This window comes from Pediculus humanus, genomic scaffold (genome assembly GCF_000006295.1).
Source record: "Pediculus humanus corporis 1103172107436 genomic scaffold, whole genome shotgun sequence".
NCBI classification, from domain to species: Eukaryota; Metazoa; Arthropoda; class Insecta; order Psocodea; family Pediculidae; genus Pediculus; species Pediculus humanus.
This window is the reverse complement of record NW_002987058.1, coordinates 436819-454870: the sequence shown is the minus strand read 5'-3', so window position 1 is coordinate 454870 and position 18052 is coordinate 436819. Positions and strand designations below refer to the sequence as shown.

At 26.6% G+C, this 18052-nt stretch overlaps 2 protein-coding genes across 2 annotated transcripts; both read right to left on the bottom strand.

The window, feature by feature from the left end:
* Nucleotides 1-1942: 1942 nt before the first annotated feature.
* Nucleotides 1943-9100, bottom strand: Phum_PHUM087190 (T-cell activation Rho GTPase-activating protein, putative; the record flags this gene model as incomplete). The annotated part of the gene is made up of 9 exons (XM_002423779.1): nucleotides 1943-2625; nucleotides 2787-2934; nucleotides 3022-3138; nucleotides 3225-3388; nucleotides 6097-6259; nucleotides 7963-8164; nucleotides 8432-8601; nucleotides 8719-8881; nucleotides 8997-9100. The coding sequence occupies 9 exons, from the start codon at nucleotides 9098-9100 to the stop codon at nucleotides 1943-1945; spliced, it is 1914 nt and encodes a 637-aa protein (XP_002423824.1).
* Nucleotides 9101-15221: 6121 nt separating this feature from the next.
* Nucleotides 15222-17965, bottom strand: Phum_PHUM087180 (uncharacterized protein; the record flags this gene model as incomplete). The annotated part of the gene is made up of 10 exons (XM_002423778.1): nucleotides 15222-15382; nucleotides 15466-15590; nucleotides 15674-15797; nucleotides 16073-16243; nucleotides 16453-16660; nucleotides 16748-16878; nucleotides 16917-17063; nucleotides 17165-17305; nucleotides 17389-17638; nucleotides 17735-17965. 10 exons carry the CDS (start codon nucleotides 17963-17965, stop codon nucleotides 15222-15224), a joined length of 1689 nt encoding a protein of 562 aa, XP_002423823.1.
* Nucleotides 17966-18052: the final 87 nt, after the last annotated feature.

Sequence of the window (18052 nt, the reverse complement as noted above, 5' to 3'; positions counted from 1 at the left end):
GTGTGTTTGTCTTATTTATACAAAAACGATAATAATAATAATTATTATTATAAATAATTAAAAATTTTTTTTTTTTGGCGAAAATTTTAATTTTTTTTTTTAGTTTTTTACAAATTATTATTTTCAAATCGTCCATTTTTAATTAAAATACTAATAGTAGTAATAGTAGTAATAATAATAATATTATTAATAATAATAATAATGATGAAAACAACGTAGTAAGAAAATTCAATTGAAATTTTTTTTTCCTTTTTTTAAATTAATTGGCACAGTAAATGTTTTTTTTTTTTTCGTTTTCCCTTTCCCCCCTGTCCCCTTTCCCTTCTTCTTCTTATGACTTTTTTCTTAATAGAAAAAAAAAAACAAAATAATAATAATGATAATAATGTTTTTATTTTTTTTAAATGCAAAAAAAAGGCCTCGCAAATAACATCGAGTACGAATTTTTTTATGTAAATAATTATAAAAAAGTAAAAAAATGAAAATTTTCTCTCTTCTACCCCCCTTCCCGCCTTTTCACTCCCTTCTCCCTCCCCTTTTTAAAAATTACATTAAAAGCTCGAGAATTTTCCTTTTTTTTTTTTTTTTTTTTTTTTTTAAACATGGAATGCCAATCATTTTCTTTTCGTTTCTATTTTTTTTTAATAAAATAAATAAATAAAAAATACAAATAATAATAATAATAATAATAATAATAATAAAAAATAAATTAATTAATTAATAAAAAAAACATAAAATTGGTCCCTTTTTATTTTCATTTTCATTATTATTATTATTATTATTATTATTTTCGTTTTCATATTTTCAATATTTTAATTAACAAAAAAAAAAAAAAAAAAAAAAAAACAAAAATAATAATAATAATAAATAATAACGACTTTGGCATTTTCTTTTTTAAAATTTAAAAATAAATTAATAATAATTAATAATTAATAATATTAATAATAACGGTATTTAATAACAAAACAAAACTACGTGTCTTATTTTCATTAAATAAAAATTCAATAATAATAATAATAAATGTTTTTCCCTTTTATTTTTTATTATGGAATGTACATAGTTCTCGTATTTAGCATAATAATAATAATAATCCGAACCGTTATTATTAATAATAATAATTATCATTTAATAAAAAAAAAACAAAAATTTATACGAATCACACCAAAAAACGGTTTCTTAATCCCCCCCTCCCTCATTTATTCATTCGAACGTGTAATAAATAAATATTATTATTATTATTATTAATTAATTAATTAATTATTTGGTTTAATTAATGACAATTTATTATTACGATTAATTAATAAAATATTTATATATGTATATATTAACACGTTAAAAAAAAACGGGCTCGTAAGCTCAACATTTACTTTGTTTTTTTCTTTTATTTAACCATAAAATATTTCCTTCTCTCTCTCTCTCTCTCTCTTTTCTTCTTCTCTATCCTTTTCTTACTTTAACAATTTCCTACCGTTCATACATAAAAACAAACAAAAACAACAACAACAACAACAGCAAACGATTTTTTTCCCTTACATAAATTCGCTTTCTGTTGTTTGTTTTTTGTTTGTATTTTTGAGTAATAAAAGTAATAAAATGTTTGTTTGTTTGTATGTTTGTATGTACATATGCAATCCAATTGTTTTTGATTCGTTATAAACATTAAAATTATTTTTTTGTTTTGTCTTGTTTCTTAAAAAAAATATAATAATAATAAAATAATGGCAAAGGCAGTCGATTCGTGTAAATAATATTTAATAATAATAATAATAATAACAATGATAACGATTGAAACATTATCATTATTTTAGTTTTATTATTATTATCTAGTGTAAAAAAAACTTGACGGTTCACCGTAAAACCGTTTCTTTAATTCGTTTATAATATTAATAATAATAATTTTAATTGTAATTGTAATAATAATAATAATAATAATAATAATAAATTATATCCTAGGCTTATACGTTAGATTAACGTGATAAGTGGTAACGTCCATATCGGACACTTCGTCACCTTTGACGTCATCAACTTTCATTTGCTTACACGATTGCGAATTTGAATTCGTTTCGTCACTCGGAAAACTCGAACCCCCCAAACTGTTTTTCTTTTGATGATGATGATGATACATGCTTTGCCCAACGTTGGAAGATTTCGAATCGAGTGACGTCATTTTCAACAATCTCACATCTTGAGCGTGACTCAAATTCCCGAAAGCATCTTGCATTGAATTTTGAGATCCGTACAGGGTTCCCAGGACGCCATCGTTTCCGTTTCCGTTTCCGTTGTCTTCTTTTAAAAATCTTCCCGCGTTCGCGTTTATCCTTCCCTCCTTGAGCGGCTCCGCTCCGGTGGTTTCTTCTTTCATTTTCATTTGTTTCACGTCCGAACTCAGGAGTTTTAATGTTTTCCCACCGCCCTCGTGTTTGTCCTGGTGGTGATGAGATTTTTTAAACGATCCCGAGGGACTGTGTTTTTTCGTCGAACCGTTTTCCTTGTTCCTTTTGCTCGACGTCCTGTGCACGTGTCTCGAATTGTTTCGACGTATGCTCGGCCTTTTGTGTATAGATTCCGCGCTCGCCGATAATCCCGTCCCTCCTTTTTTTGCAAGCATTTTCAACAAACGATAATCTACATTATAAAAAATTGTTAAAGAGGTAGCAAAATTTACAAAAAAAAAAAAAAAAAAACAACCGGCTCTTTTAACACCCAGTGGTACCAGCCCCCCCCCATCCCTTCTAATATAAATAGAACCCTTGTAAAAATTGAAAAAAATTTTTTCTTTTCTTTACCAGCTGATGACCGACTGCATGAGCTCCTCAACAAATATATAGACGTCGGATCGCTGTCGATGGCATAGAGCAATTGTCCGGGAGCGATGAGAGGGGATAGAAACCATTCGGATCTAGTTCTCATTCTGGCAGTTTGTCTTTCGTGAACCTGCGTGGTACGAAAAGGTCAAAAGTTTACATGGTATAACGACGCCATCTATCCCTTCAAAACATAATTACATTTCTTTCACAATACCTGAGGCAAATACGACAAACTTTTTGTGCTTTCTGCATATCGATTAACGGCTCTTAATTCTTCTAGAGTCATGTGATGACTTATTGTAACGCTCGAACTTGACGATCTCGAAGAACCCTGTATGTAAACAGTGGTACCAAACGGTTAAACCTTTTCGAAATTAACGTAAAACGAATTTTTTTTTTTTTCTTTTATTGGCAAACCTTAAAGAGTCCATTTTCTTCCAAACTAATCGATAACCTCGTATAACTTTCCAACAAATTTGTTTTTGGAATCATGCTCATGGATGCGTTACAAGGTTCTCCGGATAATTCTGGCAAGTGTATCAACGCCGGAGTGCTTTGACTTTCTTCCTGTTGGCTCATTGCTAAAGTCCAACAAATAAAACAAAAAAAAAAAAAAAATTAAAATCCCCCAAAACAAACAAACAACAAACAAAAATAAAAAAAAAAATTAAATAAATAAATAACTAAATAAATAAAATGTGCTCAAATGCAAAATAATTAATAATAATAAAAAATTCAATAGATTTACTCACCGTATGACGTCACACCCTCCCCTCCCGTTTATTATTAATAATTTATTCCCATCATCCCTCAATAAAAGCAGAAGAATTTTATTTTTTTAATACATCATGCAAAAGCATTAAAAATAAATTTTTTTTTTTTTTTTTTTTCAAAAAAAATTTCCGCAACTAGTAGAGTTAATATAAAAAAAAAAAGAAAACAAATAATAATAATGATAATTATAACTGTGCAAAAAAAACTCGATGCTTAAAAATACATTTAAAAAAAATATTAATTAATTAATTAATTTATTAATCAAAGTTAATAATATTATTATTATTTTTTCCATTTGTGCCCTTTCAAGTATAAATATAAAAATATACAAAATTTTCTTTTTTTTTGTAAAAATAATAATAATAATGATAATAATCATTTTTCAATTGAAATGCAAAAAAAAAAAAAAAAAAAAAAAAATTTTTTTCAACGTTTAAAAATTACAAATTATTACAAAAAATTAAAAATTAAAAATTGAAAACAAATTAAAATTGTCATTCATTTCCGTTATTTAAACAATTTAAATAATAATAATAATAATAATAAAACATTAGTAATAATAATAATAATAATAATCGCAAGAAAACAAAACACGTGTTTTCAAACGACATTATTTATTATTTACAAACTTTTTTTTTTTTTTGAAAAAAAAAAAAAAAATTATTACATAAATACAATATATATATATCGATCGATATATCGATCGATCAATCGTTAAAACAATAAAATAAATTATTAAAATTACAAAATTTATATACCACATACATACAACTCTTTTTTTTTTTTTTTAAATAATTTTCAATTTTCAATTTTTTTTAAAAATTACATTTATTTGAATGACTTTTTTGTACTTCGTACGATTGTATAAATAATTAATTAAATAATTAATTAATTAATTAATTAATTTAAAAAACAGTTAATAACTCGTTATTAATTTCAAATTAATAATAATAATAATAATAAACTTTTTTTTTAAAAAAAAAAAAAAAAAACCACAACAAAATAAATTCATTTTCTTTCTTCCTTTTTTTTTTTTTTAAAGCAAACGTTATTATTATTATTATTATTATTATTATTATTATTATTATTATTATTATTTTAATACAATTTTTTAATTCACTCATTCACTCACTCACTCATTCATTCATTCATTCACACATTCACTCACAAATTTTTCAATCAATCATTATTAATAATAATAACAGTAAACATTTGTTGTACTTTAAAATCAAATTAAATTTAAAAAAAAAAAAAAAAAAAATTAATGGTAATAATAATAATAATAATAATAATAATAATAATAATTTACATTTACAATTAGTAACAAAAAAAAAAAAAATTTAGTCTTTTATGTACGCACATTTCTTGAAAGAAAGCCGGGGGCGGGGGGCGGGGGGCGGGTGGGGGAAAGAGATGGGTGAGATGACCGGAAACTCTAACATACACACATAACATACGCACTCTCTTCTTGCAACCCACGCACACGCACACACGCACACACGCACACTTTTTCTTCTTCCTTTTTTTTTTGTTTATCCGGTCACTATACTGTGTCGTATAGTTTTCCCTTTGAATTATCATATTTTTCGCAAGTGATCCAATATCTGTCCCCCTGAGAGAATTGACCTAAAAAAATAATGAAATCGGTTTTTGTTTTGTTTTCTTTCTCTTCTTCTTCTTCTCCATTTTATTTTTTTTCCTAAATACTCCTATAATTAACGTTTAACAAATATTAGGACAGAATAGACAGACAGTGGTAGGTGTAATAATAATAATAATAATAATAATAATTTTTTTTAACAATTTTATACATAATCCATCCAACATGTGATGTTTACTCCTCCTCCTACATCATCATCATCATCACCATTTTATATTATTAAAAACAAAAATAAATTATTAATAATAATAATAATAATAATAATAATAATAATAATAATATTTTTACACCCACCACTGCTACATATAAAATTTAATACAATTTTTTTTCTTCTGGCAAAACGTTATTAATTATAAATAAATAAATTGAAATTTCTACAAATACATACATAATTAATTTTTTACATACAATATACGGGAAAAAAAAAAATAGTTCCATAAAATTCTATTAATAAATAAATAAATAAATAAATAAAATAAGTACCATCGTCATATTGTGCGTAAATTAAATTTAAAAAAAAACTTTTCATTTCCGGTTAGCGGTAAATTTTTTTTTTTTTAAATCCATTTCCGATCACTTCCGGTGATTCCCCTCCTCCTCCCACCCAACAAAACGTACGATTAGATCCCTCGCGTTTTTTTCCGTTTTTTCAAAAAAGAACTTTAAATAATAATGATGATGATAATAATAATAATAATAATTGATAAAGCACACCGATTAAACGCGCAGAGGAAATCATTCCGCGTTATTATTATCATCATCATCATCATCAGACGAGGTCTATGAAAGAAGATTGTTCGATAGTATTATCTCTTCTTTTAACCGACAACACCAATTTAAACTGGAAGAACTTACGGGAAACGAAACAATCAGGCGGATATCGGAAATTGTATATCCAATCTTCTTCCACTTTCAATATCCTTCCCGTGATTCTTGCGTAGTATTCGTAATTTTCCCTCCCGAATAAATTCGACACACCAAAATTATCGATCATGAACTTCATTATTTTCGTCGCCACCTGTAAATTGTAAAAATAAAAAATAAATTAAAATTTTATTCCTGTTTTTTTTTTTTTTTCGGGGGGGAAGGGGGAAATTCGTTAAAAAAAAAATTAAGAGATTTTTAAAACGAAATTCAAACGATAAATTTTTAAAGCTAAAACAATTATTATTATTATTATTTTTTTTTTTTAATTAAACCTTAGGAATTGCAGTTTTGTTTTGACTTTGACGCGTACACGTGTGGAAAATTTTTTTTTTCATCATTATCATCATCAAAGTTTACTTCCGGTTTATCGAGAAATTTAATAGGAAAAGTTTACAAAAAAAAAAAAAAAAAATTTGTTTCAAGTGAAAATTGCAACCCTTTTTGTTGCACGAAAAAAAACAAACAACAACAATTTTTCGATTGAGTTTTAAGGACGACAAACAGGACAAAAACAAACGGAAAAATTTACACCGTTTGTTTTACAAGAGAAAAAAAGAAGGAAAAACAAAAACATTGCATAGGAAACGCAAACGAACGGCAATTAATTAAATAATTATTTAATTAATTAATTTAATAAATTTCACGATCGTACTTTTAATTGATTTCAAATATTTAAAAATTAAACATTTAAAAAATAATAATAATAATAATAATAACAACGACACCAATTTTTACAACTATCCATCTATCTATCCATCTATCTATGTTTCACGGCGCAATAATAATAATAATAATAATAATAATAATAATAATAATAATAATAATATTATTATTTTTAATGATAATAAAAAACAACAAAACTAAACAAAAAAATTACAGGGTAATGATAATTGTTGTTCCTATTATTATTATTATTATTTTTTTTTCTCAATGTCATTATTATCTCTCCATCGTAATGGGAGAGACAGAGACAGAGAGGGAGGAGAGAGAGGGGGGAAATGAAATGACGTCGGATCCGGCAGGTTTTCGGTAATAATAATAATAATATTAAATAACTACACTTACCGTTATTTCAGCCTACACAAAATGCAAAGATAAAACAAAAAGAAGAAAAAAATAATATATATATATATATATGTATAATATATGTTTGTATACGATGCTAATGTATACGTTTATATATATATTAATAGCTTTGCTCGAAAAAAAAAAAAAAAAAAACAAAAGCCTTATAATTTATTAATAATCCGAAAATTTATAATTTCGCGTAATTTGCTTATGTACATAAATGCACCACCGGTTTACGTGGAAAATTTAAAATAATTCATTCAATTTTCCGACTGATACGCACACACACACACACACACGTTACAAACAATTAAACATCATTATAATTTACACTTTCATGTAAAACGACTATGAAATAATAGTAGTGACAGTATCGAAGACAGCAGAAGTAACAGCAGCAGCAGCAGCAACAGCAGCACCAAGTACTATTTTTACAATCATTTATACAAATTTATTATTAGTATACATAGGAGGAAAAAAGCAACCTGAATTAAATAAATAAATAAATAAGTTAATAAACGAAAATCAAATTAAACATTTACATTTATCCTAATAATATGTATGTGTTCGTTACATTTTTTTTTTTTTTTTTTGTACAGTAAAAATCATTGGTTCTAAAGTTTTCAACCCTTTCTTTTTTCCATATAAAAGTCATATTTATAACATTTAATTCTATGTAACTATTGTCGCGGAAACGAGGGGAAAGGGGGAAAGGGAGAAACGTACCTTAAATCTTTGCACGTCTTCCATTCTCGCTTGTTTCCCATCGGAAACGCACGTTTGAAAAAAACTCGGAGCCACGGATACTCCCAATGCTTCGGACGTCATACCCGTTTGACACCTTTCCGAATTCGTGGCTATGACTCTGAACGTGCCAAATAGTAGTACGAGCAACCTTTGTGTGTGTATCGGCAAAGACACGATTAACCTGAAAATAAATCGAATCGTCAACGATCAAAGAATGACTTTTTTTTGGTATTTGAAATAATAGATAATGTAAAATGACTTTGCATGGGTATGACGACGAAGACGTCAACGACAAACAATAATTGCAACAAATCCAATTACACAAGCATTCATTTACAAATATGTAAATTTGTAAAAAAAAAAAAAAACAATTTCCACCATGGATGGTCAATCGCGACGTTTGCACAACCGGAAACGTTTTCTTATAAAACCTTAAATTTTCTCTCACCTGTGAATCATGTTTCTCTGTTCGTCTACGTTTTCCAATTCGATGACGTGAAATAATTCTTGTTCTCCCTCTCTTCCGAAAATACCTCCTGGTAATTTCCTCAAAAATTTTTTCAAAACTGATGCGATCGTGTAAACGGAAAAATTATCCATGTTGACGAGACGTCCAGCCTTCGCAAATTTTCCCATAGAAAACAATCGAAAAAAAAAGAGAAAAATTAGAAATACGCGCATACATTTCGTACGCGTGAACGAGTGCTTGCGTGCGTGTGCGTAAAAAAAAGGTACCTGTAAAAAATGTATGAGTTTTTTCATGTTACCCTGATGTCCGGGAGCTCTGAAAACATCCTTTTTCTCCGGCGCTTCTTTATTCAATTTCAATATGAGAACCAAAAGGGATCCGGGAATGTCGTTTTTGCACACTTCATCGATGGGAACACCAAATTTGACTCTAAATAAATAAAAAAAAAAAAAAAATGTACGATATGAGTTAAATATATAGTAAAGGCGTCGTCACGACCAAACTTTCCCAATGTGAAAATGTAAAAAAAAATTTTCCGACTCACTTTTCCAAACGTCTCGGGTACGGAACGGACGGATGTCCACAAGATGTAACCACATTACTAAATGTCGCAGCCCTACGGTGCATTCTTTCAGTCCAACTGGTCATTGCCTCAGAACACTGCAATCAACCCAAAAAAAAAATTTTATTTTTTTTTAACAAACAAACGCGTCGACAAACGAAATAAATTATTATTATTATTATTAAAACCAATAATTACTCATAGACCCCCCAATCGTTGGAAAAATAAAAAAATTTTTTTTTTTTTTTTTTCCTTTTCGTTCTAACAAACATGGAAGACGTATCGATACTGATTTATTTATAAAAAAAAAAAAAAAAAAGAAAAAGAAAAGCATGATTGTGTTATAGGATTAGGCCATTCACTAATCGCATCGGCATTTAATTAACATTTCAATTTATAAATGTTTAATAAACAATGTCGCATAAGGAATCCGCGATATTCCATAATTAATAATAATAATAATTAAACCAAAACAAATTTTTTTTTTAAAAAAACTTTAACTTTCTGGAAATTTGTCGAATTTAGTCACGGTTTTTTTTTTTTTTTTTTTCATTTTTCTTTTTCTTTCCTCATTTGAATCACACTAAAATTATTTAATAACAAGTTAATAAACTCTCTTCTCCACTTATTTATTTATTTATTTAAATGTTTTCTACATAAGTTACGTAATCGTTTGTTTTTTTTTTTTTTTTTTTACATAATTTTTTAACGCCGTATAAAATAAATAAATTTTTTTTTTTTTTTTTTTTTTGCAAGAGCAGCAGCTGCCGTTCGAAAAAAAAATAGACGTTAACTTTATTATTATTATTATTATCATTAAACACAACAAGGCTACTTACGGAGTATTTTAAAAATTTATCCGAGATTCTACCCGATTCCTTAGGGATAAATATTCGAATTTCGGTTGTTCCACTTATTATAATATAGCACCACATCAATTCTTGAAGGTCTTCCTGAGTCCATCTTTTTATTCGATGGGAACGATTTGTCTCCTGAACTGGGCTCCAGTGACTAACATCTTTGGAGTGGCCAGGTCAGAAGCAGTGAAATTCACATTCTCGTCGAGCTGCCTCAGGTCGACAGTAGAACAAGATTTGTTTTTGGTTCTTACTTTGTCTTGTTCTCATTTTTTTTTTTTTTTTTGCTCTTTTAAGCCAACAGCACGTGGCGTTCTCAAACGGTCACCCATCCAAGTTTGCACCACGCCCGATGCTGCTTAACTTCGGTGATCGTACGGGAACCGGTGTGACCAGCACGCTATGGCCGTTGGCTTTTATTATTATTATTATTATTATTATTATTATTATTATTATTATTATCATTATTTCTTTAACCACAACAGTCTCTTACGATTGTAATTTAAAAATTTAAACGGTTAAATTTTTTTTTTTTTAAATTTTTTTCTATTGGTTCTTCACATATATAATATTTTCGTCTTGTTGCCTTATGCAAGACGACATATTTAACATTTATTAATTATTTACGTTTAAATATCGATTTAACTATTTAAAGATTTTAAATTTTATTATAAAAAAAAAAAATAATAATAATAAATATGATGATGATGATGATTCACGGGTAGGGGTGAGGGAGGTGGAAATTTTTTTTTTTTTTTACGTTTCCCTCCCTCCCTCCTCCTCCTTTTCTTTGATCGTTCAAAGCTCTCGTTTGAATTTTTTTTTTTTTTAAACTTAATCCAACAACGTGTTTTAACCAAATGAGCAGCAATAATCGGGTCGGCTTTATTTTAATCTTCAAAGAATTTTTTTTTTTTTTTTAGAAAAGAGAAAGAGAGAGAGAGGAAAAAAACCAACAGAAAATACAACACGACAACAGGAGCAACTCAGAAAAAAAAAAAAAAAAACCAACCGACCAACCAATACAAAACTCTACTTTTTTTATCCAGAAAAAACTATAATTTATTGAAAAATAATAATAATAATAAGAAAAAATACAACACGTGACTATGAAAAAACCGAAAAATTAAATTAATATTATTATTATTAATCAAAGAGGAAATTTTTAGTTGCAATGATCATATATATATAACCGACAGAAGATTTAAAAAAAAAAAAAAAAAAAAAAGTCACTGACCAATCATTCATAATTCAATAATGGTTGGTTATTTTTTCATTGTCATTAATTCTCTCTCTCTCTCTCTCTCCTTTTTAAGGCTATCAACGAAGCAAAGGCGTTTCCAGGGAAATAAAATTTTTACTAAACATTTTAAAGGTGTGCGTTTGTTTTTTTTTTTTTTTTAATAATTTAATCACGCGTACATGCGTATACGTACATACGCACGCATATGTAAACGATTGAAAACGTTATGAGGAAATTTAAATTTGAAACTTATAAATTCTTAGGTATTTGTTTTTTTCTCCCCCTGCCCCCCGGCCCCGGGGGCCCCCTTCGTCTGCCTATCGATAAGTTTTCAATTTCTAAAAACAAATTATCCGAATAGATAAATGTAATAATAATAATAATAATAATAATAATAATAATAATAACAAACGAGGACAAAGTAGTAGTTTAATCGTCTGGAAAATAAAAAAACATGTAAATTCCTTTCATTCTTTTTTTTTTTTTTTTTTTTTTTTTTTAAAAATTATGTGTGAAATCGATAATTTTTATTTAAACGATTGAAATTATTCATAGTGGTATAATTTTGACCAAATAACCCTAATTAAAAAGACAATTTATTATCGGATGGAATGTTTAAAGTCCATCAAAAGAACACAAAGAAGACCCCAAAAAAAAATTCAAATTTTTTTTATTTTTTTTGTTCAACCCTTAATCGCAACAACAAAAACAACTTTGTGGCATCCATTGATAACAATACTAATAATAATAAGTATTATTATTATTATTATTTATTTTGACAATGTTTATGTGTAATAATAAATAACCCCCCGTTCCAAATTTAGTCACAATTATCTAAAATGACACCCCAACTACCACTACTCTGCAAATATAAACTTTGCCAAACCCAAAAGGTTTCTTCCTTTTCCTTTTTTCTTTTCTTTTCCTTTTGTAAATCACACGCATATTATGCGTATAAATATGCGTATTGCATAAGGTTAATAAAAAAAATGTATAAATAAAAATTTTTTTAAATTTTTTAATAAAAAAAAAAAAAAAAACAGGTTTGTATCTGCACGTTAACATTATCATTATTACTTTTTTTTTTTTTTTTTTTTTACAAATGAGAAAACCTACCAGCCTCAATTTTTTTTTTATAAGTCAAAATTTAATAATATAATATTTTAGTATATAGTATACTAATTTAATAACTAATAATATTATCAAAACCGGTGATAATAATAAAAATACTAAAAAAAAATTTTTATAAAAAATAAATTTAAACCAAAGAAAAAACTCATTTTTACATACCGATTCGGTTAAACACATTTTTTTTCTTTTTTTTTTATATCCAAACGTAATTAATTTCGATAAAATAAAATAAATAAAAAGTAAATAAATTATTTTAAATAAATAAATAAATTTTTCAAAAACGCGATCAACAGCGGACCTGCACAACAGAGTTCACATTATCGAATGACCGAGAAAAAATTGACAGTGAACACGATCTGGGCAGATAAGTAATCAAGATGATTATAATCCTTTGAGAGACAAAGAGAGAGAGAGAGAGAGAGAGAGAGAGAGAGAGAGAGAGAGAAAGAGAGAGAGACAAAATTGTCTGAAGCGTATCAAAAAGAAGATTGTGAAGAAATAAAAAAAATAAAAAAAAAAATTTGTAATTATTTTTAACACCTCAAATAATAAATTTTTTTTTCTGTTGTTTTAGTTTAGTTTTTTTTTTTTTTCGATATTTTATAATATTAATAATTTGAACATCACACTTAAAGTATCAGTATGATACTCTTTTACATTGATATTAGTAGTATTATCATCATCATCATCATCATCATCATCATGAAAATGAACATGACATTTTAATATTCTTTTCAAATAATAATAATTAAATTTTTTTTTTTTCGAATGAATCAATTCCAAAATATTTTTTGGAATCGATAAAATCTCTAACACTCATTTATGATATTTAAATTTCATTTAATTAATTTTTTAAAAATTATTATTATTATTATTATTATTTATTAACACCATTTAAAACGAATGTGTGAGAAACGACAAAAAAAAAAATAATAATAATAATTACCACCATTATTTTTCGATTAATGTTTTCACTTTGAACACACACACAAAAAAAAAAATTAAATGACAACGATATGAATTGTTTTGTATAAGAAAAAAAAAACTTTTAAAAATTTATAAATAATAATAATAAAAATTACATAAATGAAAGAAAGAGGTAGAGAGAGAGAGAGAGAGAGAGAAAAAATTATAATTAGAATGTTTAATAAAAGTTGCCCCGAAACTAGTTTGTACAAAAAAAAAAAAAAAAATATTATATGTAAAAAAAACATTAGCCTTAAGGTGTATAATTTTTTTAATAAAATAGCCAATCATAAAAAACATTACAAAATGATTAAATCATGATTGCAAAGTGGGGTTACAGTCAAGGGAAACAAGCGAGAATGAATTTTTTAAAAAAAAACTCTTAAGCAATTAATTAAATGCAATCAAAATAAAAGTAAAACTAATTTAAAATTTAAAAATTCAACTTTCTCTATTTAAAAATTGGGGTTTAGTAGTAGTACATTGTACACACACACACACAAAACCAAGTGAGAGGTTTAATTAATTAATGAACTAAAACTATTTTTTCTTTTTTTTTTTTTCATAATAAAATGAATTCGATTCATCGTTACGAATGTACATCAATTTCTTAAGAATTTTTTTTTTTTGATTCGTGTTGATGTAAAAAAAGAAAAAGTACATATCCACATTATGTAATTAATTTTTATGCTTTGTAAATTTACAAAATCAATTTTTTTTTTTAATTTTCCACTCTGTTTTTTCTTATGTTTCGAATATGACTCAATTTAACATTTAAAATATTGATTGATAACTGTAAATTTACACGCTTTGTGGATTCATTCACATTTAACATAAGATAATTTTTATAAATTAATAAATTTATGTGATAGTAAATGATTGTTTAAGGTACAAATTCGTTATCATTCATACACACCCTTAATCATGTCAAAAAAAAAAAAAAAGAATACCCTTAAGGTTTTCAAAAGTCGTGTACCTTACACAAACTGACAAACAAATGAGTGACAATTAATTTATTCTAAGATGATAGTTTGAAACGATGAACAAAATAACTTACGAGAAACAAACAACAAAAAAATTGTTTACAAAAAACCGCAAAACGATATACGATTTTATAATAAAAAACAAAAAAAAAAAAAAAAAAAAAAAAATTAAAATAAAAAAAAAGTAACAATTTAACATTATTATTAATTACCTTAAAACAAACTTTATATTGATTTCTGACATGTCACCACTTAGATTTACATTTTCATTCTTTACATTATAAATATCAAGTAATGATAATTTGACATTAATTTCAAATACTTATTTAGTTAAACTCATAAAGTCACACCTCCATTACTAATGAAGCCATATTGATTAGGAAAAATAGCAATTGCCAACTTAAGAAAACTTTAACAAAAAAAAAAAAAAAGCGCTGATGTCGAGTGAGTCGCACTGGTTGTATCCTCACACGTTGAAGTTTTATTCATCTTTTCGCGCCTATACAATTATTTTATACTTTTTTGTTTTAATTATTGTTTTATAAAGTAATAATTTTAATAACCTTAACAATAATATTATTAAGTTGTACTTTTTAAGTTTAAAATTTGTCAAACCTTTAATTTTATATATGATTAAAAAATATATGTAAATGAAACACACACACACACATATAAGTTATTAAGTGCAAAATTATTTACAAGTATTTAGTTATTTTAAATTAATTAAATTATTAAATAGTGTTGAATTCATTTATCATTATGTACATAAACACAAACACAGTGTTCTATTTTGAAAAAAGGAAAAAAATTTCAAAAAGTATGTGGATTAAATGAAAAGCATGGAGAACAATCAAAATTGAATCTTCTGCTGTCTCTCTCTCTCAAAAAACTAAATTAACTGTTACAACTAATAACTTACTAATTAACTTGATTGAAAGTAACAACACAATTAAACAAAAAGGGGTAAGTAATATAAATTATACAATATCTATAGTTATATATATATGTATATTAGTATAAGATTGTTTTACACTTTACTTCCACAATGACAAGATGGCGGTGTACTATATTTATTAACATCGACTAACCTACAAGACCTACATAAATTAGCTATTTCTTTTGCAAAAAATCCAAATGTTTGTGATATTGGTAAGCAAAGATCCCTAAATGAAGTTGCTATATTGTATCCTAGTAAAAGAAAAATTATTTTTATTTAATAAGTTTTTCTCAAAAAATTTTCCAATATGTCGTAAACGATAATAATAATTTACCTAAAATTAAAAAAGGTTGTATTATACCATTAAATATTATCGTTAAAAAAGGTTTAAAAAAATAATCAGAAAATATCTGAAGGAGTCCAACTGTGAGTGACCTTATTATACTAGTAAAAAGAAACCTGGGAAGAAAAAAACAAAAAAAAACCGTTATTTTAAATTTTTTAATCACGTGACTTTTTTTAAAACCCCAGTTATTATTTACCTGTATAACTGTAGAAAAAATGATATGAAAAATGCTACTCCGACTTCGAAAGCGCCAAAAACTTCTCCCCAAAATTTTGTCGCCACTTCGTCTGTTTTTTCAACTAAACATTCCGTATATCGAACTGGATGATTATCGGTCGTTCGATAATATCTAAATTTAAAAAAAAAACGATAAATTTTTATTTTTAAAAAATTTATTATTTTTTTCATCCGGAAAAACTTACGCTGAATTTCCATGATCGAAATAATAAATATCCGTTCTTTCGATAAATTTTCTTTCTCTAAAACAATATTTTTTACTGTCTGAAATCAAAACAAAAAAAAACCGTTAAAAAAATAAGTGAGGAAAAATCAAAATGGAGGAAGGAAGGGATGGATCGGGGGGGGGGGAAATTACCCTGGAGCTCTTTTAATAATTCTTCTTTTAATTTTTTCTTATAATTTTTATCATTATCAATGATGATATCGTTGTTGTTGTTATTATTATTATTATTATTAACCATTTGAGCAATTCTATCCTTTTTATGTTCTTCAATGTGACTGTGATGACTTTCAATTTTCATTTTATCTGAAACAATAATGGTGTGGATGGTGATGGTGGTGGTGGTGGTGGTGGGGTTGTTAATGATAATAATAATAATTAAAATATACTTTCTTGTCCTGTAGGAACACAATTATCCGTTTGATTTATCGCCATGTGATTTCCATTCAGCGAAATTTTTGATTTTTTCCCATTTAAACATTCATCGGAATTTTTATCTTTTAACGAACACGTACACCTTTTTAAAATGACGACGCTGTTGTTGCTGTTGTGTTTTTTACAATAATCACAATTGCATTCGTTTCTTTGTGGATAACGAACCGTTTCCGTTTCTCCAGAACAAGTACACCTGATAACTTGTGTTGTTTTATTATTATCATCGCAACAATTTTTATCACCGCACTGTGAACTTTCTGCAGATTGTACCAAATCTAATATCATTCTCTGTAAAAGACCAAAATAATCGATTAATTTTTAAAATTCGAAAATTTAAAACAAACAAACAAACACAAAACAAACAAATTTTTTTACTTTTGGATATGGATTATAAGATTCAGGAAGTGCGTTATCCGTTTTATTTTTTCCATATTCTTTTGTTATGATTGTTTTGTCCTCACCTAAATAAATTGGAAATGATGAGAAAAAATTTGAATTAAAAAATTCTGGAGAAAAATCAAAAAAAAAAAATCAAAAAAAAAACCTTTTTGAATTTTATCAGGTGAATTTTTTTGTACTATTTTATATACGGAATGAATGTTGTATTTCCGGTGAAAATTTTGTAATTTTTCCAAAAGCGAAACTTTTTTTTGTTTTTCATGATTTTCGTTGGTATTCTCTATCGTGTAACCTTGACACACAACAAAAATTTATTTAATATTTATAAATTTTATTCAATCGATCAATCAATCAATCAATCAATCGATCAACCTTTTTCCACGTAATCAGTACAATCGCAAACGGGTTGTTGATATGATGATGTTTTATCCATTTTCGTTTGACAATGTGCCTTATATGTAAAGGGTAAATCGTAGGGTGTAAAAACCGAAGTGGGAGCACCATGATTACAATGTATCACAGTCGAAGGTGAATCTATCTCGTAATAATAATAATAATAATTAAATTTTTTAGTTTTTGCTGTCGTTTCACATCTATCTACAATACATACGACCAACCTAAACTACGTAAATCCGTTTCCTGTATTTTATTTATATTAAAATCCTGATTCCTATAATAATCTTCATTACAAACTACGTTAACATTATCCCTAGTATTTAATATATCATCTAAAATAAGGTTAGCTGAATTCATTTTCATTGTAACGGAACTTTCATCTTTTAATAAATATTTTTTTCTAAATTCTTCGAAAGTGCACGTGAATGGTTCGTTGGGGCCCCGAGAAGAGTAAACGGATGATTCCACTTCCTAAAATTTTAAATAGAAACTCGAGTACGTTGGATTTTACGATACCAGAGGGTAGTACGCAAACACCCACACCCACGCACCCACCCACGCACTCACCACAGATTCTCTTCCATCTTTTATTTTTTTTTTCAAATCTCCTCTCATTTGACGTAAAGTTTCAGGCATTGGAAGAATGGTGGATGATGTCGTATCTTCATCCGAACTGAAAACGGATGTTTTACTTCTTTCCGGATTTCCATCATTATTATAACCATTTTTAACACTTTGATCTTCCGTGTCGTTGTCGTATTGATGTTTTGAAAATTCACTTTCGGATGATTCGGTCATCTTATTAAAAATAATATGAAAAAATACAAATAATAATAATAATATTAAAAGTTCCAAAATTCCAAAAAAATCTAAAAATAATATGTC